Source organism: Oncorhynchus kisutch, linkage group LG16 (assembly GCF_002021735.2).
Source record: "Oncorhynchus kisutch isolate 150728-3 linkage group LG16, Okis_V2, whole genome shotgun sequence".
Lineage (NCBI taxonomy): Eukaryota > Metazoa > Chordata > Actinopteri > Salmoniformes > Salmonidae > Oncorhynchus > Oncorhynchus kisutch.
This window is the reverse complement of record NC_034189.2, coordinates 39,698,700-39,724,094: the sequence shown is the minus strand read 5'-3', so window position 1 is coordinate 39,724,094 and position 25,395 is coordinate 39,698,700. Positions and strand designations below refer to the sequence as shown.

General features: G+C 44.1%; 1 protein-coding gene across 1 annotated transcript in view; it reads right to left on the bottom strand.

Moving 5' to 3' along the window:
- The window catches only part of LOC109906686 (double-stranded RNA-specific editase 1-like), a 58,775-nt gene that overhangs the window by 9,398 nt on the left and 23,982 nt on the right, over nt 1-25,395 (bottom strand). The window contains exons 3-5 of the mRNA XM_020504520.2: nt 23,563-23,612; nt 11,339-11,365; nt 778-852 (exon numbers count right to left, since the gene is read on the bottom strand). Coding sequence (XP_020360109.2) covers nt 778-852; nt 11,339-11,348 — 85 coding nt within the window. The 5' untranslated portion in view covers nt 11,349-11,365; nt 23,563-23,612. The remainder of the gene's footprint in view (nt 1-777; nt 853-11,338; nt 11,366-23,562; nt 23,613-25,395) is intronic.

The following is a 25,395-nucleotide window of genomic DNA, read 5'->3' as shown; positions in this document are numbered from 1 at the left end:
CCAACACAGTAATCCAAGTGAGCCCCCGTCTGGGTTGGGCTTAGTGTAACAGGGAAGCGGGAGGATTAGGGTTGTCCTAACCCATAACATGTCCTAACATCATAACTGTCAAGTGTGTAATGGGATCCGCATGATGTTCCTGGGCCAAAGTACTGAATTCAACATCTGCTCCATACTGTGGGCATAGATACATAAAGCCCCTCACTCTCTCAGTACCTTACAACATGAGAAAGCCTCATTGGGCTTGGGGGAAAAAAATGTTTTGTTGCCAAACCCTGTACTTTGACTATAGAAAGAGCAACCTTTCCTCAATAACCCTCCCAGGCTTGTTGCAGGCAGTTTAAGGGTGGAACTATAACTGCTCTCGGAACCTAAAGGAGGTACTCCGTTAGAAGCTTTGAGAAGAGGAGCAGGGGGTCAAGCTTAGAATCCTTCTCGTAAAATGGTCTGAAATAACACAGGAGATATCCCCTCATCTCCCACAAACCCAGTCTGATGACACGTTCTCAAGGTCAATCCCACACAAACCAATCAGGAAGAGGAGATTTAATACATCGATAGGCCTACAATTCTCCTCCCTGGATTCCTTCCAATAATGTGGTGTTACTGGTAACAGTATCCAACTTGAAAACATATAACCAAGTAAATCATTTTGCACAACTAGGGATAGCCTACTATTAGTATGTGTAAGCACTTCACAAGCAAAACAACATGACAGCAAGTAGAGGGACCAGTGTAGTGAAATGGGGGAGGGGGGGGGGGGGGACGACGACTCACTCATGCTCTCTTCTTCATCTCCCTCCATGGTGAAGAACCTTGGCTGGTTACGGGGCTGCTTCACACCAGCTCGACCTGTAAGACAGACAGAGAGACACACACACACACACACACACACACACACACACACACACACACACACACACACACACACACACACACACACACACACACAAACACACCAGAAAGGAATCAAGAGATATCCTGCTATACAGCGCATTTGGAAAGTATTCAGACCAATTGACTTTTTGTTCCACATTTTGTTACGTTCTGGACTTATTCTAAAATTGATAGATTTTTTTTCTTCCTCTCATCAATTTACACACAATACCCAATAATGACATAGCAAAAACAGGTTTAGATTTTTTTGTGCAAATGTATTAGAAAATAAAAACTGAAATATCACATTAACATAAGTATTCAGACCCTTTACTCAGTACTTTGTTGAAGCAGCTTTGGCAGCGATTAGAGCCTTGAGTCTTCTTGGGTATGACGCTACAAGCTTGGCACACCTGCATTTGGGGAGTTTCTCCCATTCTTCACTTCAGATGCACTCAAGCTCTGTCAGGTTGGATGGGGAGAGTCACTGCACAGCTATTTTCAGATCTAACCAGAGATCAATCGAGTTCAAGTCCGGGCACTGGCTGGGCCACTCAAGGACATTCAGAGACTTGTCCTGAAGCCACTCCTGTGTTGTCTTGGCTGTGTGCTTAGGGTTGTTGTCCTGTTGGAAGGTGAACCTTCGCCACAGTCTAAGGTCCTGAGCGCTCTGGAGCAGGTTTTCATCAAGGATCTCTCTGCACTTTGCTCCGTTTATCTTTTCCTCGATCCTGACTAGTCTCCCAGTCCCTGCCGCTGAAAAACATCCCCACAACATGACGCTGCCACTACCATGCTTCACTGTAGGGATGGTGCCAGGTTTCTTCCAGATGTGATGGTTGGCATTCAGGCCAAAGAATTCAATCTTGGTTTCATCAGACGAGAAAATCTTGTTTCTCATGGTCTGAGTCCTTTAGGTGCCTTTTGGCAAGCTCCAAGCTGGCTGTCATGTGCCTTTACTGAGAAGTGGCTTCCGTCTGGCCACTCTACCATAAAAGCCTGATTGGTGGAGTGCTGCAGAGATGGTTGTCCTTCTGGAAGGTTCCCCCATCTCCACAGAGGAACTTTGGAGCTCTGTCAGACTGACCATCGGGTTCTTGGTCACCTCCCTGACCAAGGCCCTTCTCCCCCGATTGCTGTGTGGCTGGGCGGCCAGCTCTAGGAAGAGTCTTGGTGGTTCCAAACTTCTTCCATTTAAAAATGACGGAGCAACTGTCTTCTTGGGGACCACCAATGCCGCAGAAATGTTTTGGTACCCTTCCCCATGTCTCATAGCAAAGCGTCGTTATACTTATGTAAATAAGGTATTTCTGTTTTTATTTTCACTTTGTCATTATTTGGTATTGTGTGTAGATTGATGAGGAAAACATGTATTTAATCCATAAGGCTGCAACATAACAAAATGTGAAAAAAGTCAAGGGGTCTGAATACTTTTCGAATGCACTGTTGATAGAATTTATTCCACTGTACATTTTACTGCTTGCTTTTGGAAAATATATCATGTCTCACAGCTAAATTAAAAAACACAAGATGTTACTAGAGGAAATGTACTCTTCCTTTAAGGTTAATCTTAGAGTATATATTATACATACAGTACCAGTTAAAAGTTTTTTTCTTTATTTTTACTATTTTCTACATTGTAGAATAATAGTGAAGACATCAAAACTATGAAATAACACATATGGAATCATGTAGTAACCAAAAAAGTGTTAAACATATTTTAGATTTTAGATTATTCAACCAAGTAGCCACCCTGTGCCTTGATGACAGCGTTGCACACTCTTGGCATTCTCTCAACCGGCTTCATGAGTAACGCTTTGCCAGCAGTCTTGAAGTTGTTCCCACATATGCTGAGCACTTGTTGGCTGCTTTTCCTTCACTCTGCGGTGCAACTCCTCCCAAACCATCTCTATTGGGTTGAGGTCGGGGGATAGTGGAGGCCAGGTTATTTGATGCAGCACTCCATAACTCTCCTTGGTTAAATAGCCCTTACAGCCCTGCAGGTGTGTTTTGGGTCATTGTTCTGTTGAAAAACAAATGATAGTGCCACTAAGCGCAAACCAGACGGGATGGCGTATCGCTGCAGAATGCTGTGGTAGCCATGCTGGTTAAGTGTGCCTTGAATTTAAAAAAAAATCACTAACAGTGTCACCAGCAAAGCACCCCCACACAATCACACCTCCTCCTCCATGCTTCACGGTGGGAACCACACATGTAGAGATCATCCTACTCTGTGTCTCACAAAGACACGGCGGTTGGAACCTAAAATCTCAAAGTTGGACTCATCAGACCAAAGGACAGATTTTCACCAGTCAATGTCCATTGCTCGTGTTTCTTGGGCCAAGCAAGTCTCTTTTGCTTATTGGTGTCCTTTAGTAGTGGTTTCTTTGCAGCAATTCAACTATAAAGGCCTGATTCACACAGTCTCCTCTGAACAGTTGATGTTGAAATGTGTCTGTTACTTGAACTCTGTGAAGCATTTATTTGGGCTGCAAATTCTGAGGCTGGTAACTCTAATGAACTCATCCTCTACAGCAGAGGTAACTCTGGGTCTTCCTTTCCTGTAACGGTCCTCATGAGAGCCAGTTTCATCATAGCGCATGATGTTTTTTTGTGTCTGCACTTGAAGAAACGTTCAAAGTTCTTGAAATCTTCCGCATTGACTGACCTTCATGTCTTAAAGTAATGATGGACTATCATTTCTATTTGCTTATTTGAGCTGTTCTTGGTCTTTTACCAAATAAGGCCATCTTCTGAATACCACCCTACCTTGTCACAACACAACTGATTGGCTCAAACACAATAAGAAGGAAAGAAACTCCACAAATGGATGAGTAGGTGTGTCCAAACGTTTGACTGGTACTGTCCATATTCAGCATCTGGACTAATCCTGTCCATGCCGACTGACCATATAGGTCTGGGCAGTCTTTAGTGACTTTAATATCTGTCCCATTATCGCTTGGTTTCGACTAGCTCATTGCGCTTGGTTCATAGAGCTGCTAGACGCAGTTGTAATAAACAGAGAAGTTCCTGTTTCCTTCCTACAAATGTGTCTCTATCTTTTAAAACCGTTTAAAGCTAGACAATATTATGACCCCGTCCCTGAAAGGTAAGACTCTCAGGAACACTTAGTTGTCTTCTGTTTCCCTCTACAAGCCGCACAGGACACGGAATGGACCGGACACGAAATCAGACAGCGGGGAAAAGAACAACGCATTCTTTCCTACACTGATGATCATACAAAAGTACGGCCTGATGATCTTCTGAACTTCCCAATGACGTTCTGGTGCAATTCAGTCACTTCCTTCAGATTTAAATATTGTCAAAAGTACTATCAGGCTGATTTGTAATGAACTGCCATAGCCCCCCCCAATTTAAAAAAAAGTAAACATTAGCTGTTGATTACATAACTTGGTGGGGTCGCAAACACTTTTTGATATGAAAATGGGGTCGTGGGACCATAAAAAGTTGGGGAAACCCTGAACTAGCTCTTCTGGAAAATGCTGCAGTTCACACACACTACACAGTACAGTAGCCAATGTTGTTCATTTGAGAATACACAGGAAGTCCTCCAGAAATATAATACCTCAATTATATTTCCCCAGACAGCCACGAAAAAAAATGTATGTTAAAAATACAGTATCAATACTACAGTGTATGAGACTGAAACCCACTGACGGAATGGAGTATTGGAGGTCTGAAAATAGTGTAACCCGAACAAATGTGCATGACAGTGATACCAACTATAGGGGGGGCGGCAGGGTAGCCTAGTGGTTAGAGTGTTGGACTAGTAACCTGAAGGTTGCGAGTTCAAACCCCCGAGCTGACAAGGTGCAAATCTGTCGTTCTGCCCCTGAACAGGCAGTTAACCCACTGTTCCTAGGCCGCCATTGAAAATAAGAATTTGTTCTTTAACTGACTTGCCTGGTTAAATAAAGGTCAAATAAAAAATATCAAAGGAAGCAACGGGGCCGAGCGATATACCCCTGCCATCGGGAGGAAACTACCGTTCGTGGAGTTCATCTCAGATACTATATCAACCCACGAACAGACGGAGCGAAAAGTAACGGAGAAAGGAGAGAGAGAGTAAATCAATATAATAATTGTAAAACAGAGAAACAGCCTTAAGCTAATCTAACTCACCTGTTCAATTTTACACGGGGCATTTCTCCAGCCAATCAACCCTACAGTCACAGAGCATTAATAAGGAAGCTGTTGCACATATTCGTTTGCCGAGGAAATCATATACCGAAATAGTGACTGAATCTACGGTTTTACACATCAGTCAATACAAGCTGTATTGTATCGGGCATACTGTCGTTTCCCCAATACTCATCTCCACAATCTATCTTGACCAAAGCCAAGAAACATGGAAAAGTAGTCGCCTGTTCTCTCTATTCCTCCCTGTGGGATTAAATAGGGTGTTAGATTTGTATTCTGTCCCCCCCACGGTCTGTGGTGTGGCGATAACAACATAGCACTTTCTGAGGAGGGAAGAGTAGCCAACAGAATGAGATGCAATAACTTCATAGGAACACTGAGGGGGGAAAAGCAATTGCATTGGCGGGTCACAGAAACTCAGTGTTGTCCACACAGCTCTTCTTCAGAAGAGAGGGGAGAGACCCTTGAAGGACAATTGCAAATAGGCCCGAAAAGAAGCAGAGATTTCTAATACACATTTTCAGAGTTTCAGAGAGTGGATATATCCAACTAGGACCACAGCAGCACCTATTGCTCAAACATACCATTTCAAAACACTACTGGAGTAATCTCGAAACACACGTTATTTATTTTGGGGGGGGGGAAATAAATGACTGAGGGTTTCAAATTGAAACAATAATATTTTGATATAAATACTTCACATAGACGGGGACAGTATAATTGGTGTCCCCTCTCTCAAAAGGAACCAAATGCTAAGTCCTCCTGCAGATGAGAGAAAAGGGAGGGAATTGAATGGAGATGATCTGTGATTGCCGCAGAAGCATTTATTTGGTGCCGTTGCCTTGAAGCGGTTGCAATTTGATAAGCATTCCCACAGAAAAGCAGCCTGCTAAATCTATCCAATCAGGCCAGCCACTACAGACGGAGTGATTGAGGAATACAGACTCCATATATCCCTTCGGTAATGCCACTTTCAAGAAGAAGCGGGTGCAGACACAACTAGATATAGATATATATAGATATAGAACACATCAAAAATGTCCAACTGAAAAGTTTTTTGCTTTTTTACAACTTTTCTCATTCAATGACAATGAGAAAAGACAATGCTATTTGGCAGCAAACGGGCACGTTTGTTGTTGTAGTCAACCTGAAAGCAGAGTAGATAATAGTAGATAATAGAAACAGTTCACTTAGACAGCGCTTCTGCAACTGCCACCTTATTGAGTCAAATCAAATCAACGTTTATTTGTCACGTGCGCCAAATACAACAGGTGTAGACCTTACAGTGAAATGTTTACTTACAGGACCTCACCAGCAGTGCAATTTGTAAGTTAAAATAGGTATTAGGTGAACAAAATTAAAAGTAAAGAAATAAAAAAACAACAGTAAAAAGACAGTGAAAAATAACAGTAGCGAGGCTATATACAGGCACCGGTTAGTCAGGCTGATTGAGGTAGTATGTACATGTAGGTGTGGTTAAAGTGACTATGCATATATGATAAACAGAGAATAGCAGGGGGGGGGGGGGGGACACACACAATGCAAATAGTCCAGGTAGCCATTTGATTACCTGTTCAGGAGTCTTATAGCTTGGGGGTAAAAACTGTTGAGAAGCCTTTTGGTCCTAGACTTGGCCCTCCGGTACCGCTTGCCATGCGGTAGTAGAGAGAACAGTCTATGACTGGGGTGGCTGGGGTCTTTGACAATTTTTAGGGCCTTCCTTTGACACCGCCTGGTGTAGAGGTCCTGGATGGCAGGAAACTTAGCCCCAGTGATGTACTGGGCCGTACGCACTACCCTCTGTAGTGCCTTGCAGTCGGAGGCCGAGCAGTTTCCGTACCAGGTAGTGATGCAACCAGTCAGGATGCTTTCGATGTTGCAGCTGTAGAACCTTTTGAGGATCTGAGGACCCCATGCCAAATCTTTTTAGTTTCCTGAGGGGGAATAGGTTTTGTCATGCCCTCTTCACCACTGTCTTGGTGTGTTTGGACCATTCTAGTTTGTTGGTGATGTGGACACCAAGGAACTTGAAGCTCTCAACCTGCTCCACTACAGCCGCGTCGATGAGAATGGGGGCGTGCTCGGGCCTCCTTTCCTGTAGTCCACAATCATCATACGTTGATGTTGTTATTCTGGCGCCACCCGGCCAAGTCTCTGTCCTCCTCCCTATAGGCTGTCTCGTCGTTGTCGGTGATTAGGTCTACCACTGTTGTGTCGTCTGCAAACTTAATGGTGGTGTTGGAGTCGTGTCTGGTCACGCAGTCGTGGGTGAACAGGGAGTACAGGAGGGGACCGAGCACACACCCCTGAGGGGATCCAGTGTTGAGGATCAGCGTGGCAGATCTGTTGCTACCTACCCTCACTACCCGGTGGCGGCCCATCAGGAAGTCCCGGATCCAGTTGCAGAGGGAGGTGTTTTGTGCCAGTATCTTAGTGATGAGCTTCGAGGGCACTATGGCGTTGAACGCTGAGATGTAGTCAATGAAGGGAAGTGAGTCTAAGCTATTAAATGACATCGCTCACATTTCTTCCTATACCCCTTTTGCCTACCCCTTCCTGCCTGCCTGTCAAGAGAGCCATCACTTCCCTAGCAACCCCCCCCCCCCCCCCCCCCCCCCTCCCGTCTTAAGCTGTAGCGCTCACCGTGAGACAGCAGCGCTCGCCTTCCAGGACGATAAGGGACGCGACGCTGCTGTTATTCACATTAGGTTAATCACCAAACTGCCACTCTACATGTCATCCAGCAGGCAGGAAACGTATGAATGAATGAATGAATGACCAGATAATTATCATCGCTGCTTTCTGGGCTGAAACAAACATTGACGGGAAGGTTTTACTGTGACACTCTTAGCTAGGGATTAGGGACCTTGCTTTCCTGGCTTTAGGGGGCGGTGACTGAACGGTCACTTCCTGGAGAGTGGGCTTTTCATGACAGGGGTCCGAGGTCAAGGGAGAGGAAGTGTCATATTTGCATCACTGAAGATTAAATGGAGGTCTGGGTTAAGTTACAGTCTTACTCATTACTTTGTATAAATGTCATCTTTGTTTGGTTTGCTCTCACTTTCAAGTGGACAAATGCTGAATGAAGCACCAGGTCTATGATGTTTCATATTGCCTTGACCCTGCATGAACATATCAGTTTAGCTGAGTGATGAAGCATGTGTCAGCGCCAAAATGAGCTCTCACTGAAACAAGGTGTCTGTAGCTAGTGATATCCAACCTTGCTATAATGGTATCATCCATCCAGACCCCTTACAGCCACCCAGCTGCACCACGTCCTATTCCACTAACATGGTGCTGGAGGCAACTGCGTGGCTGTTGGCTCAACATGTGTCAGATTCATAATGGCCAGGCGCAGGGAGCCAGATGGGTATTAAAGAAAGGGCAGCGGCCATGGCTGCCATAGCCTCCAGAATAGGTTTCATTAGGAATATAGTAGCTCTTTGTCAGCAGTCAGCACCATGGACAGCGCTAGTGCTGCACAGCTCCTAGCACAGCAGGCCACTGAATTGGCCAGAACCATAGCAATAAGCATATGGTGTGGTAATGTGCTCATTGCTATATTTCTCCTAGGCCACATACATAGCTGTAGACTGCTAGGGGCCACGGCTGAGCTAATATTCAATGTAGGGGAACAACAACAACCAGAATCAGCAGGGTGGTCAATGCACATTCCAGGAAGGGAAATCAGCAGGATATGAATGCTGCTCTTAGTGCTAGGCGCTGGTGGACAGGGCTGAGAAGAGGGTCTTTACCGTCCTTTCTTTGACACATGGTATTGCACAGTGCTACATACAGAGTGGTTTTGTTAACCATATGCCTCTTATATTCTTTATGGCAGTCATCTTTCCCAGAGTTTTTTCTAAGAGCCTGGTTTTAGAGTCTTAGTAGGACGACACACAATAATTATACACACAACAGTGAACGGCGCACACCATAGTAAGTAAATCACATAAGTGAACCAAGTAGAACCAAGAAAGCCTTGTTGTTAAGCGGCTTTGGTTGTACGAAGACCAGAGCTGGCTTTTGTGTTAACCAAACCAGCCTCTCTCTCTCAGCCTGAACAGTGTAATCTCGTCTCTCCGCGTGACAAGAAGTGGCCTTGTACCCCCTGCCGCCACTCAACTCCTTCCTCCCGAACATTAGCGCTGACAATGTTATCAGGCCGCCGAGCCCTGGCGCCTCGCTGGAAATGCCGGCTGCGTGTTTTGTGTGTGCTGGATTGACGGAGACCAAGGCTTAGGTTGTCATTCGCTCACAAAGATAATGGGCGACAGAATTTAGCTAGGGCGGGAATGAGAAAATGTCAACAAATGTAGTTATCTGTGAGTGAGTTTGTGGACACACGTTTGAAGAAAAAGGAAGTAGGGAGACAGACTTCAAGGATCTGGAGTGGCATTCTGTTCACTGTCAAAGCTCACAGATATCAACACTGGATTGTATCCACAGCCTGTATAGCCTCTGTTAGCCATTCATGTTAAAAGGTTTCACATTAAAACACGATTGAAGTTAGCTAGCACACAGTTGAAGTCGGAAGTTGACATACACCTTAGCCAAATACATTTAAACTCAGTTTTTCACAATTTCACAATTTAATCCTAGTAAAAAATCCCTGTCTTATGTCAGTTAGGATCACCACCTTATTTTAAGAATGTGAAATGTCAAAATAATAGTGGAGAGAATTATTTATTTTTAGCTTTAATTTCTTTCATCACATTCCCAGCGGGTCAGAAGTTTAGTATTTGGTAGAATTGCCTTTAAATTGTTTAACTTGGGTCAACCGTTTCGGATAGCCTTCCACAAGCTTCCCACAATAAATTGGGTGAATTTTGTCCCATTCCTCCTGACAGAGGTGGTGTAACTGAGTCAGGTTTGTAGGCCTCCTTGCTCGCACACGCCTTTTCAGTTCTGCCCACACGTTTTTAGACGTTGCTGTCCTTAAGCCATTTTGCCACAACTTTGGAAGTATGCTTGGGGTCATTGTCCATTTGGAAGACCCATTTGTGACAAAGCTTGAACTTCCTGACTGATGTCTTGAGATGTTGCTTCAATATATCCACATAATCTTCCTGCTTCATGATGCCATCTATTTTGTGAAGTGAACCAGTCCCTCCTGCAGCAAAGCACCCTCACAACATGATGCTGCCACCGCCGTGCTTCACGGGTTGGGATGGTGTTCTTCAGCTTGCAAGCCTCCCCCGTCCACAATTAATTTCTGAGGTCTTGGATGATTTATTTTGATTTTCAAATGATATCAAGCAAAGAGGAACTGAGTTTGAAGGTAGGCCTTGAAATACATCCACAGGTACACCTCTAATTGACTCTAATTATGTCAATTAGCCTATCAGAAGCTTCTAAAGCCATGGCATCATTTTCTTGGATTTTCCAAGCTGTTTAAAGGCGCAGTCAACTTAGTGTACGTAAACTTCTGACCCACTGGACTTGTGATACAGTGAATTATAAGTGAAATAATCTGTCTGTAAACAATTATTGGAAAAATGACTTGTGTCATGCACAAAGTAGATGTCCTAACCGACTTGCCAAAACTATACTTTGTTAACAAGAAATTGGTGGAGTGGTTGAAAAACTAGTTTTAATGACTCCAACCTAAGTGTATGTAAACGTCCGACTTCAACTGTATGTTTACAAGGATATGTAGCATCAACACATCTGAGCATATTGCTATCCACATTCCTTATCCCTCAAGTTATCAATGTTGGGAGTCTTAGGACTATGAATATCAACCCGCAATATTAGCAAATCAATGCGAGCACACTATTTCATCCTCAAGACCAACATGTCAAAGCCATAAAGGATTGCTACAGCCATATTTACATTGCTGATCCACCATCAAATATGTGGTTCTACAGTACTGTATCTATAGCAGCGTATGCTGTCTGTGTGGTGTAGACATGTGTTTAATAGGAAATCCAGGAGAGTCTGGAGCTGTATGTCTGGTACATAGATCTGTATGAAGCCTGTCATTCACGTCCTACGGAGAAACAGACAGTATCTCACACAGCCTGGGCCCCAGAGACCAACACCTAGTTACCATGTCTGCGCCGATGTCGTTCGCCTTCAAAGAATACACTCGTGTCTCCGACATACATAGACATTCACGCATCACCGCACACAGGTACACAGGCCGGAACATATCTTACAACTCTTGTTACGTGCTCATAGTATCCTGTACACACAAGCAGGCTTGCACGTGAGCGCACACATACACATGCAGTGAAATGGCAGGACCACATTCAAGTGTGTTGAAGGGGCATAGAACGACACAATATGAGCAACATACCTTCTGTCATTGCTTTGCTGACAACACCTATGAAAATAAGAGAAAATAAGAATATTATTATCATTATTGGAATATAAAAACGATATTTCCTAAAAACCTGAGGTATTGGGTCCTGGTAATATAGGATAAACCCATTCCATGCTTTCTGGGGATGAAAAAGAACAACTTGAATTTTTGCGAGGGAAAATGTGGAAATATGAAATGTAATGTTATGAAGTTCACCACAATATGTATTTAACCACCTGGTACCCTGCTCTCAATCAGCAGTCAACCATCATCAACCCTTGTCAAGAGCCGGTAACACACTCCATAATCCGCTGACTCAAATCCAATCAGAGAGGAAAACAATGTGAAACTCATGATGAGGATGATGGGAGACGCTGTGAGGAAGACATCAGCCAGAGGTGTCAGAGCTAACCAGACAACCAATGAGGAGACACTGATGAATGGAAAGTTGGGGAAAGTTCTGGTTCTAGAAGTGGAATAGTACCACAGCTGGAAGGGAATTCTGAAACCAACTGTCAGAGCCACCCCTCGGTGGTCTAATGCAGATGGATCGATCCACAGGGTTTGGGCGGACTGGGGGGAAATAAGGTGTTGCTGCTGCCGGCAATGTTCAAGGAAGCTTTTTGTGCCGGGAGCAGCGGCAGCATATATTTCTCTCTCACACCCTCCATTTTCTCTCCGTGAAATATCATTTTAGACACGCTGGATAGGACCCTCGACCAGGCACCGTCAAGCCACAGGCGTGACTTATCGATGTGCCATGGTGAGGTGATGAGATGAGATGGTGGAAGGGAGACGGAGGCATGTGAGAGCGGAAAGGAACAGTAACCTTTATTTAACTAGGCAAGTCAGTTAAGAACAAATTCTTATTTACAATGACGGCCTACACTGGCCAAACCCTAACCCGGACGACGCTGGGCCAAATCTGCGCCGCCCTATTGGACTCCCAATCACGGCCAGTTGTGATACAGCCTGGAATCGAACCAGGGTCTGTAGTGACACCTCTAGCACTGAGATGCAGTGCCTTAGACCACTGCACCACTCGGGAGCTGTCTGTACCTCACTACTTTTTATTTGACTTCCTACAACAGGTTGAGAGAGACAATCCAAACATAAGATGTATCAAACTAGAAGACCAAACCTCCAACCAAATCATCAGAGTTCCTACTGTACATAGTACCCGTTCCTAGAGTTCCCACTGTACATAGTACCCGTTCCTAGAGTTCCTACTGTACATAGTACCCATTCCTAGAGTTCCTACTGTACATAGTACCTGTTCCTAGAGTTCCTACTGTACATAGTACCTGTTCCTAGAGTTCCTACTGTACATAGTACCTGTTCCTAGAGTTCCTACTGTACATAGTACCTGTTCCTAGAGTTCCTACTGTACATAGTACCTGTTCCTAGAGTTCCTACTGTACATAGTACCTGTTCCTAGAGTTCCTACTGTACATAGTACCTGTTCCTAGAGTTCCTACTGTACATAGTACCTGTTCCTAGAGTTCCTACTGTACATAGTACCTGTTCCTAGAGTTCCTACTGTACATAGTACCTGTTCCTAGAGTTCCTACTGTACATAGTACCTGTTCCTAGAGTTCCTACTGTACATAGTACCTCATTGGCTATGAAATTAATCACAATCAACTACCAGATCAAGAGGGAACTGAGCAGTAGGCTAGTTCATAGCTTTTCGTCTTATTTTCTTATTCAGCAATAGTGTACAAACTGAGGGAGCTAATTGAAGATGTAACAATGACATGTTATTAAAATTCCACAATTGTTGACCTTATAATGCAATCGGGTAAATCAACCTTTTTGGTTGACCTTTTTCAGTTTGTCAGTTACAAATGTTGTGGCTTTTAAACTGAAAGTTCCAAGGGGGGAAAAAATCATTTTGCAGTAGTCGATGGAAATGTGACATTTAGGGCGTAGTCACATGAAAATCTCAAATGAAGAAAGTATACCTGTCAAAACCTTGAAATGGGCTGAAACTGAACTGAAATAAATCAAAAACCATTACAGTATATACCAATCTGTCTGATATACAGTACCAGTCAACATTTCGGACACACCTACTCATTCAAGGGCTTTCCTTTATTTTTTACTATTTTCTACATTGTAGAATAATAGTGAAGACATCAAAACTATGAAATAACACACATGGTATCATGTGGTACCCAAAAAAGTGATAAACAAATCAAAATATATGTTATATTTTAGATTCTTCAAAGTAGCCACCCTATGCCTTGATGACAACTTTGTACACTCTTGGCATTCTCTCAACCAGCTTCATGAGGTAGTCACCTGGAATAGATTTGTGTTTTTTTCCCCCAACCTTCTTAGTAAGGGTGAGTCCTGTCCATTTTATTGTAAATGGTAGCCTTAGCTAATATAGATCAGTGCTCCCATTGCTGCACAGCTAATAAAATCTCTCCTGGTCTTCAAGGACATTAAGTGACTTCGGTCCCTTTACCATTTTCCCCATAGGAACTAATTAAATCTTTATGATGGCACAGGGGACAACAGGGAAGCTGTATATATTCTACACGCTAATCAGTGTCACTTAACAGGCTAGGGGAGGGGGGGGGGGTCAGCCTCCCCTGTGGGTCTTCTCGAATGGGAGAGAAGTCTCCAGATCTATGCTGATGACAGCCTGGCGTTCATACGCAGTATTCAGTCACCTCTTAACTCGCGCACGTAGGCACAAACACACACTACGCCATCACCTCTCACCTGCACTCTAAGGGCTAGGCAGAGCAGAGGGGTCTGTCACTGTCATGCTCAAGGGTTAACAAGGGTTAACAAGGGTTAACAAGGGTTAACAAGGGTTAACCTTAGGCTTATATCTCTCAGCCTCTGGTCTGCAGGTCTGATGACGACAAAGGCAGAACACACAATCATAATCACAAGTTGACATTATTGGATCTTTCTGGGAATACCAGGTCAGACTGGAAGCCAATATTCCTGTTAAATTCTTCTAGCTGCCCCGAGTCCTGAAACCTTGATGCAACCCACCGAAGCAGCCCCTCGTCCTTCCTAACCAGCTGGCTGACTGCCAGTTGGATCAAATCCATTTAACGCCATCACAGGTTGCCCTGTGGCCTCCAGTGCTGAAAATTGCTACTGTGTAAATTGCCCTGCATGTGACGGTCCAACTGTGTCACATGTAGCCAGTTACCTTCCTAGACTCAGGCAGGTGATTTTGTACTCTCTCCCACACCGTACATTGAGGAGGCACACCATTTTTTTTCAGGTGCTCAGCAGGTAGGTATACGACAGATGAGCGATTCCAGGTTCCTAGCTCTGCCTAGCTCTGCCTTAGCTCTCTTCCCATCCCCAGCCATTCTCTCCGCACCACTACCCCCGTAGCTCACAACAGATGACTATCGCTGTCTTCCCCCGCTGCCGCTGCCGTCAAGGCCGGGCCAGGTGCTCCACTATCTCTGGGTGAGAAGGGAGGGAATGGAGAGAGAGGGGAAGGGTAAGATGTTGAATTTCACACCTCACGGCTCCTGGATTAACCAGGTCTGGAGGTAATGTTGACAGACAGGCCGACTACCCAGGAGAGGGGCGAGGTGGGGGATGGAGATGTGGCCCCTGTTTGAGAGGGTCAGCTGCATGTAACATTATAGTTAGTGGTGTAGTGGAGGTTATATCCGCAGTGACATGCGCTAAATGTATACCCATTTATTTTTCAGTGGGCATTGCGTATGCTCACTTCTTAAGCCCCAGGATGCGTATCATGGTAGCGTGGTGGAGGTATATGCCGTATCCATTAATAAGGCTGATAGATCAGAATGTTTAGCTTGAAATGTTGATAAACTACTATTTCTTCAACATTTGCAGAAAACACGTGTTCTAAAAGTGGTTCCATAGACGGAAATATCCATTAAAAACGTAGAAAGAGGGGAGATCTAAAGATGCAACAACTATCATAGGCTGCTAATATGACGAGGATAATGCCTTCTAGACAGCGAAAGAAAGAAGAAAGAAAACCAACAGAACTGGAGAACGCAAATGAGGCCGTCTCTATAAAATAATTGCTTCCGTGTTTCTATGGTGGGATTTACGCTATAGGCTACTTTGACGTAAGATGTCTTTGTAAAATAATCTGATGTAAAACGTCCAGGTCTCAAACAATTAAGGAACAGGCAAAATAGCGACGCTAATGACAGGCCCTAACCGTCTTCTGGTAGATTAAAATGCTTTCCCAAAAACCTTCTCAATTAAATGTGAACTACAAAGTAGCCTATGCCTACCTGGCAGAATGATATCCCGATTATTTGCATTAATCCAGTGGCCATTTGTTTTGCAAACTCGATCTCATGTGCAACAGTGTTTCCGCTAACCAAACAGTGCGAGGTGCCTGAACACTTCAATGAAAGGGTAACGACACAAAAAAAATCTGACCTCAAAGGTGGTCTCCTGATGTGGTTCAAGCATTGTTGTGGACCTTGAACATCCGCTTATGTTGTTTTTCTATTGAAACAGTGTGACACCTGCGTATATTCGGACTCAGTTGACAGCCTCATTTATCTATTTCAATAGCAGACCTACTAGTAGCCTACTTGCACAGTACAGCTTGGGTTGGCCTGACTGTTAGAGACCAATATGGAGTTGATCAATTTAGGTCATTTAGTGCATGTCACTGTATGCACTGTTGCTCATCGAATTCTTCACACAGGGTGCATTTCCTTCGCTGGGTGGGCCAATTTATTTTGTGTGTGCAAAATTGGATTTTACCCACTGATTATAGTGGCGCTGGTACCAAAGCTACAACACAACCTAGGTTCATTAAATCATATACCTAGAACCACCTAGAATGGAACGCAAGCTATCTTAGGGTTCACTGGATACCCGGATCATCTGGATACAGCACAGCCACTTATCAAGTATCACTATCAACCCCCACCTATCAGAGAAGAGGATACTGCTACGTCTGACAGACAGACTGACAAGAGGCTCGTGGCGTACGGCTCAGGCAGACGAGACAGACACATCCTTTAGCATCCCAGGGCAGCCAGGTAACGTCTCACAGAGCAGCCGTGTGCGGCGTCCGTACACTTACGTCGTCTGGAATTCACTTTCCTCCCCAGTAGATTCCACTCACACTTCACCTCACCTCACCTCGCCGCACACCAGTTGGCATCAAGGTTCAGCCAACTGGTGAACCTTGAGGAGGCATAGCTTCCCAGTGTGCAGGGTGTAAACAGTGGAAGAATCTTAGTCATATTTTTTTTTTTTTACTATTTACCTTTTTACAATGGGTTAGAGCTACATTTATGTATTTAATACATGGGACAGAATGAGACCAAAGTAATTGCTGCCTTTTCAGTGTTTGAAGAAGACAGGGAATCTGCAATTCAAATATTATGTGAAGGTTGTGCTGAGTAAGCGTCAGAGTTATTTAGCCCCCGAAATATTAGCAGCCATTGGCAATCGTGTCAAAAGCCAACGAAGCGAGGATATTACAAAAATGACTTCAGCAGGCAGCACAGCACATTACAGATAATGCTCGGAGAGACTACAATATCTCCAGTCCCAAATATACTTACTAAATGTTCCACTACAATAGATTTGATTTACTCATTCAGTCACGGGAGGCGGCTTTATGCCAGAATATTAAACGTGTCTAATAATTAAAAGCTTCTGCTGAACATCCCTTTAATTCATTCATATGATTAATATGCCAAGGTGGCAGCTCATTGTTTACCTCTTGACAGACTATTATAGCAACAAAGCAATAATACCTACTGGCGTCCTTCCTCGTAATGCATCAACAGATATAATGCATCAACAGATATTTTGTAGCTCTGAGGAATCAGACCAAGCACTTCCAAGAAATCATTGGAAGACTGGGGAAAACTCGAATCCTCTAGCTCCTTATAAAGTTAGACATTGTCTATAGCGCTCACCAGCTTGTCGCCCTGAGCAAGGCAGTTAACCCACTGTTCCACGGGCACCGAAGACGTGGATGCCGATTATGGGAGCCCCCCCCCGCACCTCTCTGATTCTGAGGGGTTGGGTCAAATGCGCAAGACACATTTCAGTTGAAGGCATTCAGTTGTCCGACTGATGAGGTATCCCCCTTTCCCTTTCCTAAAAAACGGAAAGGAGTTACCTCTGGTTTGTTCAGCCATTCCTAAGGGGAAAATGAATGGAGAACGAATGGGGTTTTGGCATAAACGCCAAAAATAAGGCCTGAGATTGACACAGCCTTATGAGATCTAATAGGTTTTGTTCTATGAGACAATATCTGGCAGTTACCATTACTTTATCAATTATGAAGCCTTTATGTTCTTTACGTGCTTTTTTAAAAATGACATAAATGCTTAAAAATTCACAAAAAGTGACATTAGCTGGTGAAGATTATCTCATGGAACAAAACATAGAAGATATCCTCAGCCTTTGTTTACCATAAACCTTATTTTTAGCATTTACCCCCCCCCCCCCCCCCAAAAACCAAAACACATTAATTTCCCCATAGGCTTTGACCAACGAGGCATGGCAGAGAGACACTACTGCTATTTCTCTCGATACCTTCCAGACTCTATACAGGGTGAACAACTGAAGAAACAAGTGCACAAAAGTTCCTCCACATCAGGAACATTATAAGATTTGCATTTTTATTAATCAAACACATCGGATCATTTAAAAAAAAACTTAACCATCACATTTCTTATCTCATTTCAGATTCTCCTTTCTCTCGTAGAGCTTTGGATCTCAAAGACTGTGTATGACGGGGACACGTTACAGTATGCAAAGAGACCAAACTGCCTATCACCATGGTGTATCCACGCTCCAGAGATTAAAACCCAGGAGTGGAAGGAGGGTTTATACTTTCCGCATGGACACCTCTCTGAATTGAAACTCCTATCTGCTCGTCTTGCAACATACTACCGGTTCCCCCATCGTTGCAGAAAGTTAATATATCTGCCTATTGCCATCACCCAAAGCAAGGGGCTGAGCCTGTATCCTGTCATATAAAATGACAGAATAGATAACCCGTACTGTATATGGTGTGTGAAGTCTGAGTGGCACTGACAGTGCGGTTCAGAGTTGAATGTACGACAACTATAGTGCTGTTTAAAGGGGAAAAACTAGATCCATAGAGAAAATGACAGATGTGTGGCCTGAGGCCGGGCCGGTCTGCCACCCTAGCATGACAGAAAACTGCAGCCGCTACTAGAATAGTCCAAGTAAGCAAGATTATATGTGACATAAACACAGTTCTTGATCCTTCTAACACAAATACCACAACACAAATAGATGTTTCTGTTTCTGTGGAAAATAAAGTCATACTATTCTACTACAAATACAGATTTGCCTCAAAAACTTTTAACGTGAATTTGAGGCACTCAACCACAACATTGCTCATTTCTATGCCTGAATTCTCCAACTCCGTAAATACCAAATACACAAGCACACAAGAGCAATCCTTGCATTCGTCAATCAACCAATAGTACATCAATGTTACGTACAGTGACATAAAAAATTATCACAGACCTACAGATACACACACAAGTCCACACGAGCACTCCCCTCCACACACACACAATGCCTATCCCTCCTGGAGAGGAGTACCTTTGCGCTCGGAGCGTTTCTTGCGCCTCCTCTTGAACCTCCTCCGGATCAAGCAGTAATAGGCCCCCACGGTCCCCATGGACTGGGAGCTATCCAGAAACAGAGCCATGCCAAACAGGGCACTTCTGTTGCCTCTAAGCAGTCGTTTTGCCCCTTAGGCTGCCCTGTTGCCCCTAGGCTCTCTTTAGCCTGGAGAGTCTAGGAGGCACTGCAATTCCCCTCCCTCTCTCACTCCGCTAAGTACTGTACAGGCGCCAGGCGCAGACCCTCCCTCTCTCACTCCGCTAAGTACTGTACAGGCGCCAGGCGCAGACCCTCCCTCTCTCACTCCGCTAAGTACTGTACAGGCGCCAGGCGCAGACCCTCCCTCCTTCCCCTCACACTCAACTTTGGGAGGAGGAGGAAGGGCGAGGAATAAGTGGAGGAGGTGCAGTCAGCCTATGACAGTGGAGGAGGAGGAGGGTGATGTCTGGCATGTTGATCCAGCATGGTAAACAGCTGTCAAATGAATATAGCAAAATATGCCTCTCTTTCTTGCTCTCCTCTCTCTCTCTCTCTCTCCTGTCTGTCGTTCGCACCCTCAGATGTCATGAGCTTTGCCAGCCGGTACTTTTATATGAATGCTGTAAAACGAACCAACGTCACTCCAGTGGTGGCCAATACTCGCCCTCTCCTTACAGACCCCCGTGATCTGAGGAGACACATGTCACAGTCACGGATGTCACATTCAAAGGATCTATATTGTCCCATTGCTGTCATGGTGTCACAGTTACCCCAGTGTCACATTCAGGTATCGCCTGACACCTGTCCCCCCATCCAGACCTCTCTAATCCTTGGGGTAATTATTGTCCTGACATGCACCAGTGGCTCCCTGGCTGGGTCTCTGTAGAAGTGCTACACCACTTAGTGTCCATGTCTACTATCATTCAGGCATCAGCTAAATCTGGCCTGGGGTTATTATGAAACTCCTCGCCCTCATAAAGAGAGGGAGATGAGCTGTAATTCTATATTAATTACACATACTGTAAGAAAATACAAGTAGTGCATTGTGGGTTTCGTGACAACACAAAAAAGACGGTATAACTTACTAGTGGACCTCTGTCTCCCTCCAGTGAACACGATCCAGATATTTTGGAACCAAAACCTGACATGGTATCACAGAGTTTCTAAACCCAAGAGGCACAACATCGCGAGACTTCCGGGAGCGCTTGCGAAACAGACCAAACAGACCAGGTTGGGGTTTGGGGTTTGAGAAGTCAATGAGAGAAGTGAGGAATTCTACCCGAGTTGTTACTTTTCTCGAAATCTAAAGGCCTCGATTATAGCCAATGTCTTACATAGTTGAACATGCTATTACTCCAACCTCGTGAAAGTGACAAACTAACACGTTTTCATTTTCGACGAAAAACAACTTCATATCGAAGGAGTGCCTTTCATTTTGACGGCCTGCACATGCACAGTTAGACGCGATGACATGCATCTACTGATAGTATGCTGTACCAACTTCCAGATGAGAAACAGGTTCTCAGGCCTACACTGCCCCCCTGTGGCATGTCTTGGAGTGGTGTAATCACCACAAATGAACCAAGCCCATTTTTGAACAATATCATAATAGACCCATTTCCCGGCTGTGTCATGAAAAGGTGCACGCCGTTTAGAATCAGAATGGGGCTTGTTTACATTGAAGGGAATATGAACACGTACATAAACTGCATCTGAAGTTGTCAGTTAATATACTTGTATCTGTACACGGGTTGAAAATGGCAGATTTGGGCATTAATAAGCGCCTGAATTGGAACACAGTGGCTGTACAGTAACATACTATCAATGACGTCAGATCTCAGGCTCTACGATTCACAGCATTGTATGGGTTTTGACTGACAGACATTCTGAACTTGTGCACCCCATGAAGAATTTGCCCCCCCCCCCCCATCTCTTCTGCTAATTGGGCAACTTTTGCTCATGTTTTGTTGTCTGAGTGATGGAAATGCTGTATATTAAGAGGACTCGACGTCATTCAAAAGATGAGACGTTGAGGATTATAATAAATACCGCTTTGACGTCGTACAAGCAAGGTGCACTTCACATTTCCAAATCATGCAACTCATGTCAAATACAGTGTCAGCGTTCATGATCCGTATGTTTGATGTACAGTTACAAGATGACAGGGCGTCATACCCTGGGTTGTTCTGAACAGAATGGGCCTGGGTTTGTCTATTGTGAAGAACACGCACCTGAATGCACTCATGGCTCCTTTCTATGCGCACCAAAATGACAATTTGTTTCTCTGAATTGCCTCGTGTAAAGCCTATCACTGTAAGATTATATTTTATAACTTAACTAGTCATGTTGGCAATAGAACAAGCTTTCCAATGATGCCAGATTGCGATTTGTAATGGGCCGTTTTTCGATTGCATGAACAACAAAAGTAATTGTGTGATTAGGCGGGGGGGGGTGCAGGGTTGTCTTCCAAACAAAACAACTACATGTGTGCTTGCTCTAGTTCCTCAACGGCACAGCTAGGAGTCCTCAAAAAACCACCGGAAGACTATTCATTGAGTCATAAAAGTGCATTGAAATGACATAGGAACTGTGCACACTTTGGTGAGGTGTGTGGCCACCTCTCACTGAAACCCAATGTCTTCTCACTCAAACCCTTTGTCTTCTCACTCAAACCCTTGTCATTTCTTTTGTTTTATGTTGCACCTACCCCACATTTCCTAGGAATATTCTTATCATGTTACTGAATGTCTCCAGAGCATTTTCAGATGTTGTAATCAAAAACAAAAAATGCGGCAAAAAGTACAGTCAATGTAAAACGCACATCAAATCAACAGTGTAATGTTTGGAATGAGTCTCATGTGTGTCCTCAACTTTGGTCTAATCATTTTCCCGTAATCGCCAAACGGTTCCCTTTCTACTGTGTGCTTGCTTATGCATTTCATAGTTCTTCTGTAAGAAACATTTCAATTCATCCCTATCCATATAGGCCTAAAGGGTTAACAAATACGCAAATTGCAGATGACAACTGATGATTGATTACCCACCAAGCCAAGGTAAAATATCACAAATAGAGATAGATAAAGGCAGAAGAACATACTTATTGAAGCATAACTAATCAGTCTTGTGCATTTACACAGCAATCATTCACTCACTGCTAAGTTTGTCAATGTCCGGACATCAGCGTATAGCTATTCTGCTACAGGGCTTTTTGATGCAAGCATGCGCACGTATGTATCACTTAACATGACATTTGCTTGTAAACAAAACATTTCTCTATATAAGTTGGCTATACAATGCCAAAGTCGGGACACAAATACTTTTTTTAGTATCCATTTTGTATTTATAGATATTTTTAACGCCTGCTATTTTGTTAATACATAAGAGAAAATTACAACAGATGTGTGGCCTGAGGCAGGGACGTTCCTGGGCGTTCTGCCACCCATTATGACAAAAAACTGCAGCCACTACTAGAATAGTCCAAGTAAGCAAAATTACATTGAAAAGACATTTAAAAAAATATGGATTTTTCCAAACGTTGAAGTTAGGTTCAATTTAGGTTCTAAATGAAAGGTGAAAAGACGTCTTTTCCCGGGCATTGAAACCAGGTTCATTTTCAGTCCTGAATGAAGTTGAAAAGACGTAATTTATAGACTTCTATGCTTGAGCCAAATCAAGGCTGGTCCAGACCGGACAAAATCTGAACCAAAAATAGACGTCTATGATTGGTTCAGATTTGATCTGGACTGGACCAAAAACCGACGTCCTTGGACGTGCAAATCAAGGTCGGTCTGGACTGCACCAAAAAAAGACATCCAAAAGGTGTCAGTGTCAGTCTGTGCTTACTGAGGTATAGCCTACAGTGTCGCCTGAAATGGAATTTTAGGAATGCCCATCTATGTGGTAGGCCTACCTTCTATAAAACACAACAACAAAAAGGACGGCCGATCCGGTCAGGACCAAACAAAAGACATCTAAAAGACGGAGTGTAGTCTACCATATTGGCCACAGTGGAATTTTATGAATGTCCATCTATGTGGTAGGCCCACCGTTTGTAAAACAGGCCATTGCCTTGGCTTTAATGAATTTGGCTATTTAAGCTCTGAACATCAGCTACATGAACATATTAGCAATGTGTTTACACAGCGGGAAATGTAGCAGTGTTTTCTTTTTCGCTATAAAAAAAACACTTGAAACCACTGATCATGGCTATTTAGCCCACGGGATCAAACTCCTGGACATCAGTTGTGAGTAGCCTGCTTGTCCATTCCATATTGTCCATTTCACTTTGACCTGTCCTGTTTTTAGGATATACTGTTTGTTAACATGTCAGCGTAATTTTTTTATTTGATTGGGCGCCATTTTAGGTTCGGCAATTTGATCTGAGAAACCTACATGATGTTAACATTTCTGTCTCATTACATTGTCATCCATTTTATCACCATATCACCATATGCTTCACTTGATACATGATTTACGTTCGATTGTTTTTCTGGGCGAAATGTTGGCGGAGCGCAGCAGCGATGCATCCTTCCAACAGCTGCCACAGGCAGTCGCCTAATCCTGCCTAACGAGCGGGCCGGCCCTGGGCCTGAAAATGAAAAGTCAATCAAATTAGAAAATGGGTCACCCACCTGATTTATACCTGCTGAGGGCTCTGGGTGTAATTGGTGGATCCAGTGATCTGAAAAATATATAAAAACAGTAAGTAAACCACCTGTACAGTTCATACTGCCAAGCCTTTGCAGTCCTCTGGCTGTGGTAACAGTGGACAATCATGTAGTAGCATCAAACACCCACTAGATGGAACTCTTGAACTACTCACATTTTAGCTTTCTATGACATTTTGGTATATCACATTGTAATGCAGTGGTGGGGTGTCTGGAAGCCACACAGGGCACATTCATTAATCATGCTCCTTGGTCAGCTGCAGTATGATGCTGAATCACACCGTTAATGCAGAGTTGGGGCTAGATCCCAACCTCTGATCACACGATAGTAGGGTCATTTCAGTGGCTGCCCGATCCTGTTCAGAACACACGGTAACAAACAGAGTGCACGTGAAGGGGTGTGATGATGATCAGAAGTGGACGCACTAGGAGGGTGAGTGTATGGGACCCCGCTCACTGCTCGGTTTGTCAGTGTGCCACGGGGCCGGTCTGACTTGACAGCAGAGCTGCCTCTAACCCCAACCTGAAACTACAGGCCAGAAATGAACTAAGTACTGGACAGAATGTGAAGGGAGCCAGGGCTGGCCACATTCATCCGAAAACGAGAACAATTGAACATAGCATTGGTATCGCTACGGTAACGGGGTACCGTCACTCGTGTTCTGCGAAGAAGTCGAACGCAGTGTGTGCTCTTGTTACGCCCGCGAATCAAGCAAAAATAAGCGCACGCCCATCTTATTCACAACATCTGCATTTAACTCAAGGGCACAGATGCTACCCGCTGGACATCACAGAGAAGCACTTCCTTTGACACATCACCACTTCCTCTACAGACAGCTGTAGGCATTCACGGCTCCAGAAGAATGCTAACGAGGTCCTCTGTTCCTTCACAGGTCTACTGCATGCCCCATTCCAAAGCTGCAGCTTAACTTACGGCATCATGGTTTGTGCCAGATGTTTAAGCAGGACACACTCTCATGTTCTCTTGGTCCTTTCAACACCAACATGTATTAATTGCTTTACTTAAACACCCCCCGAATCTCTTGTTTGGCTCGATTTTCATCATAGACCACTCCAGGTCATTCCTCAAAACAGTTATTCATTATAAAGCCATGGAAGCATTCTGGGATGCATTGCACAGAAGGTAATCTGCAGATAAGTGGTGATGAAGAACAGGCACTCTATAGCAAACGGCCTGCTCTTTCCCCTCCTTCACTATCCTATCTGCATGCAGGTTTCATCAATAGCTTGACAGGTTAATCAGTTGCTGGTGTCAGCTGCATCATTTCTCTCCCCCTGCACATCAAAATGCTAGGGACTAGGGACAGGGGAGAGGGGAGTAATCAGCCCATTCAACATCCAACCTGCTCCGAGGCTCTGGGGGGTTGCGTCCCAAACGTCGCCTATCCTACTCCCTACCCAGTGCACTAGTTTTGGCGTAACACAGGCTTCTTGACCCCCCCGCAAGGTTAAAGTCCCACCCTCCCCCTCCATAAAAGAACTAATGTGGAATGCATCAGCTAGACTTACATCGATGATAGTCTTTCTGTGGTACCGGGGCATGTAGCCTTTAGCCTTGCTTTAGGCATTTTACATTTGAGTCATTTAGCAGACGCTATTATCCGGAGCACCTTACAGCATTTTCATACTTTAGCTAATGGATATATACAGTGGGGCAAAAAAGTATTTAGTCAGCCACCAATTGTGCAAGTTCTCCAACTTAAAAAGATGAGATAGGCCTGTAATTTTCATCATAGGTACACTTCAGCTATGACAGACAAAATGAGAAAAAAAATC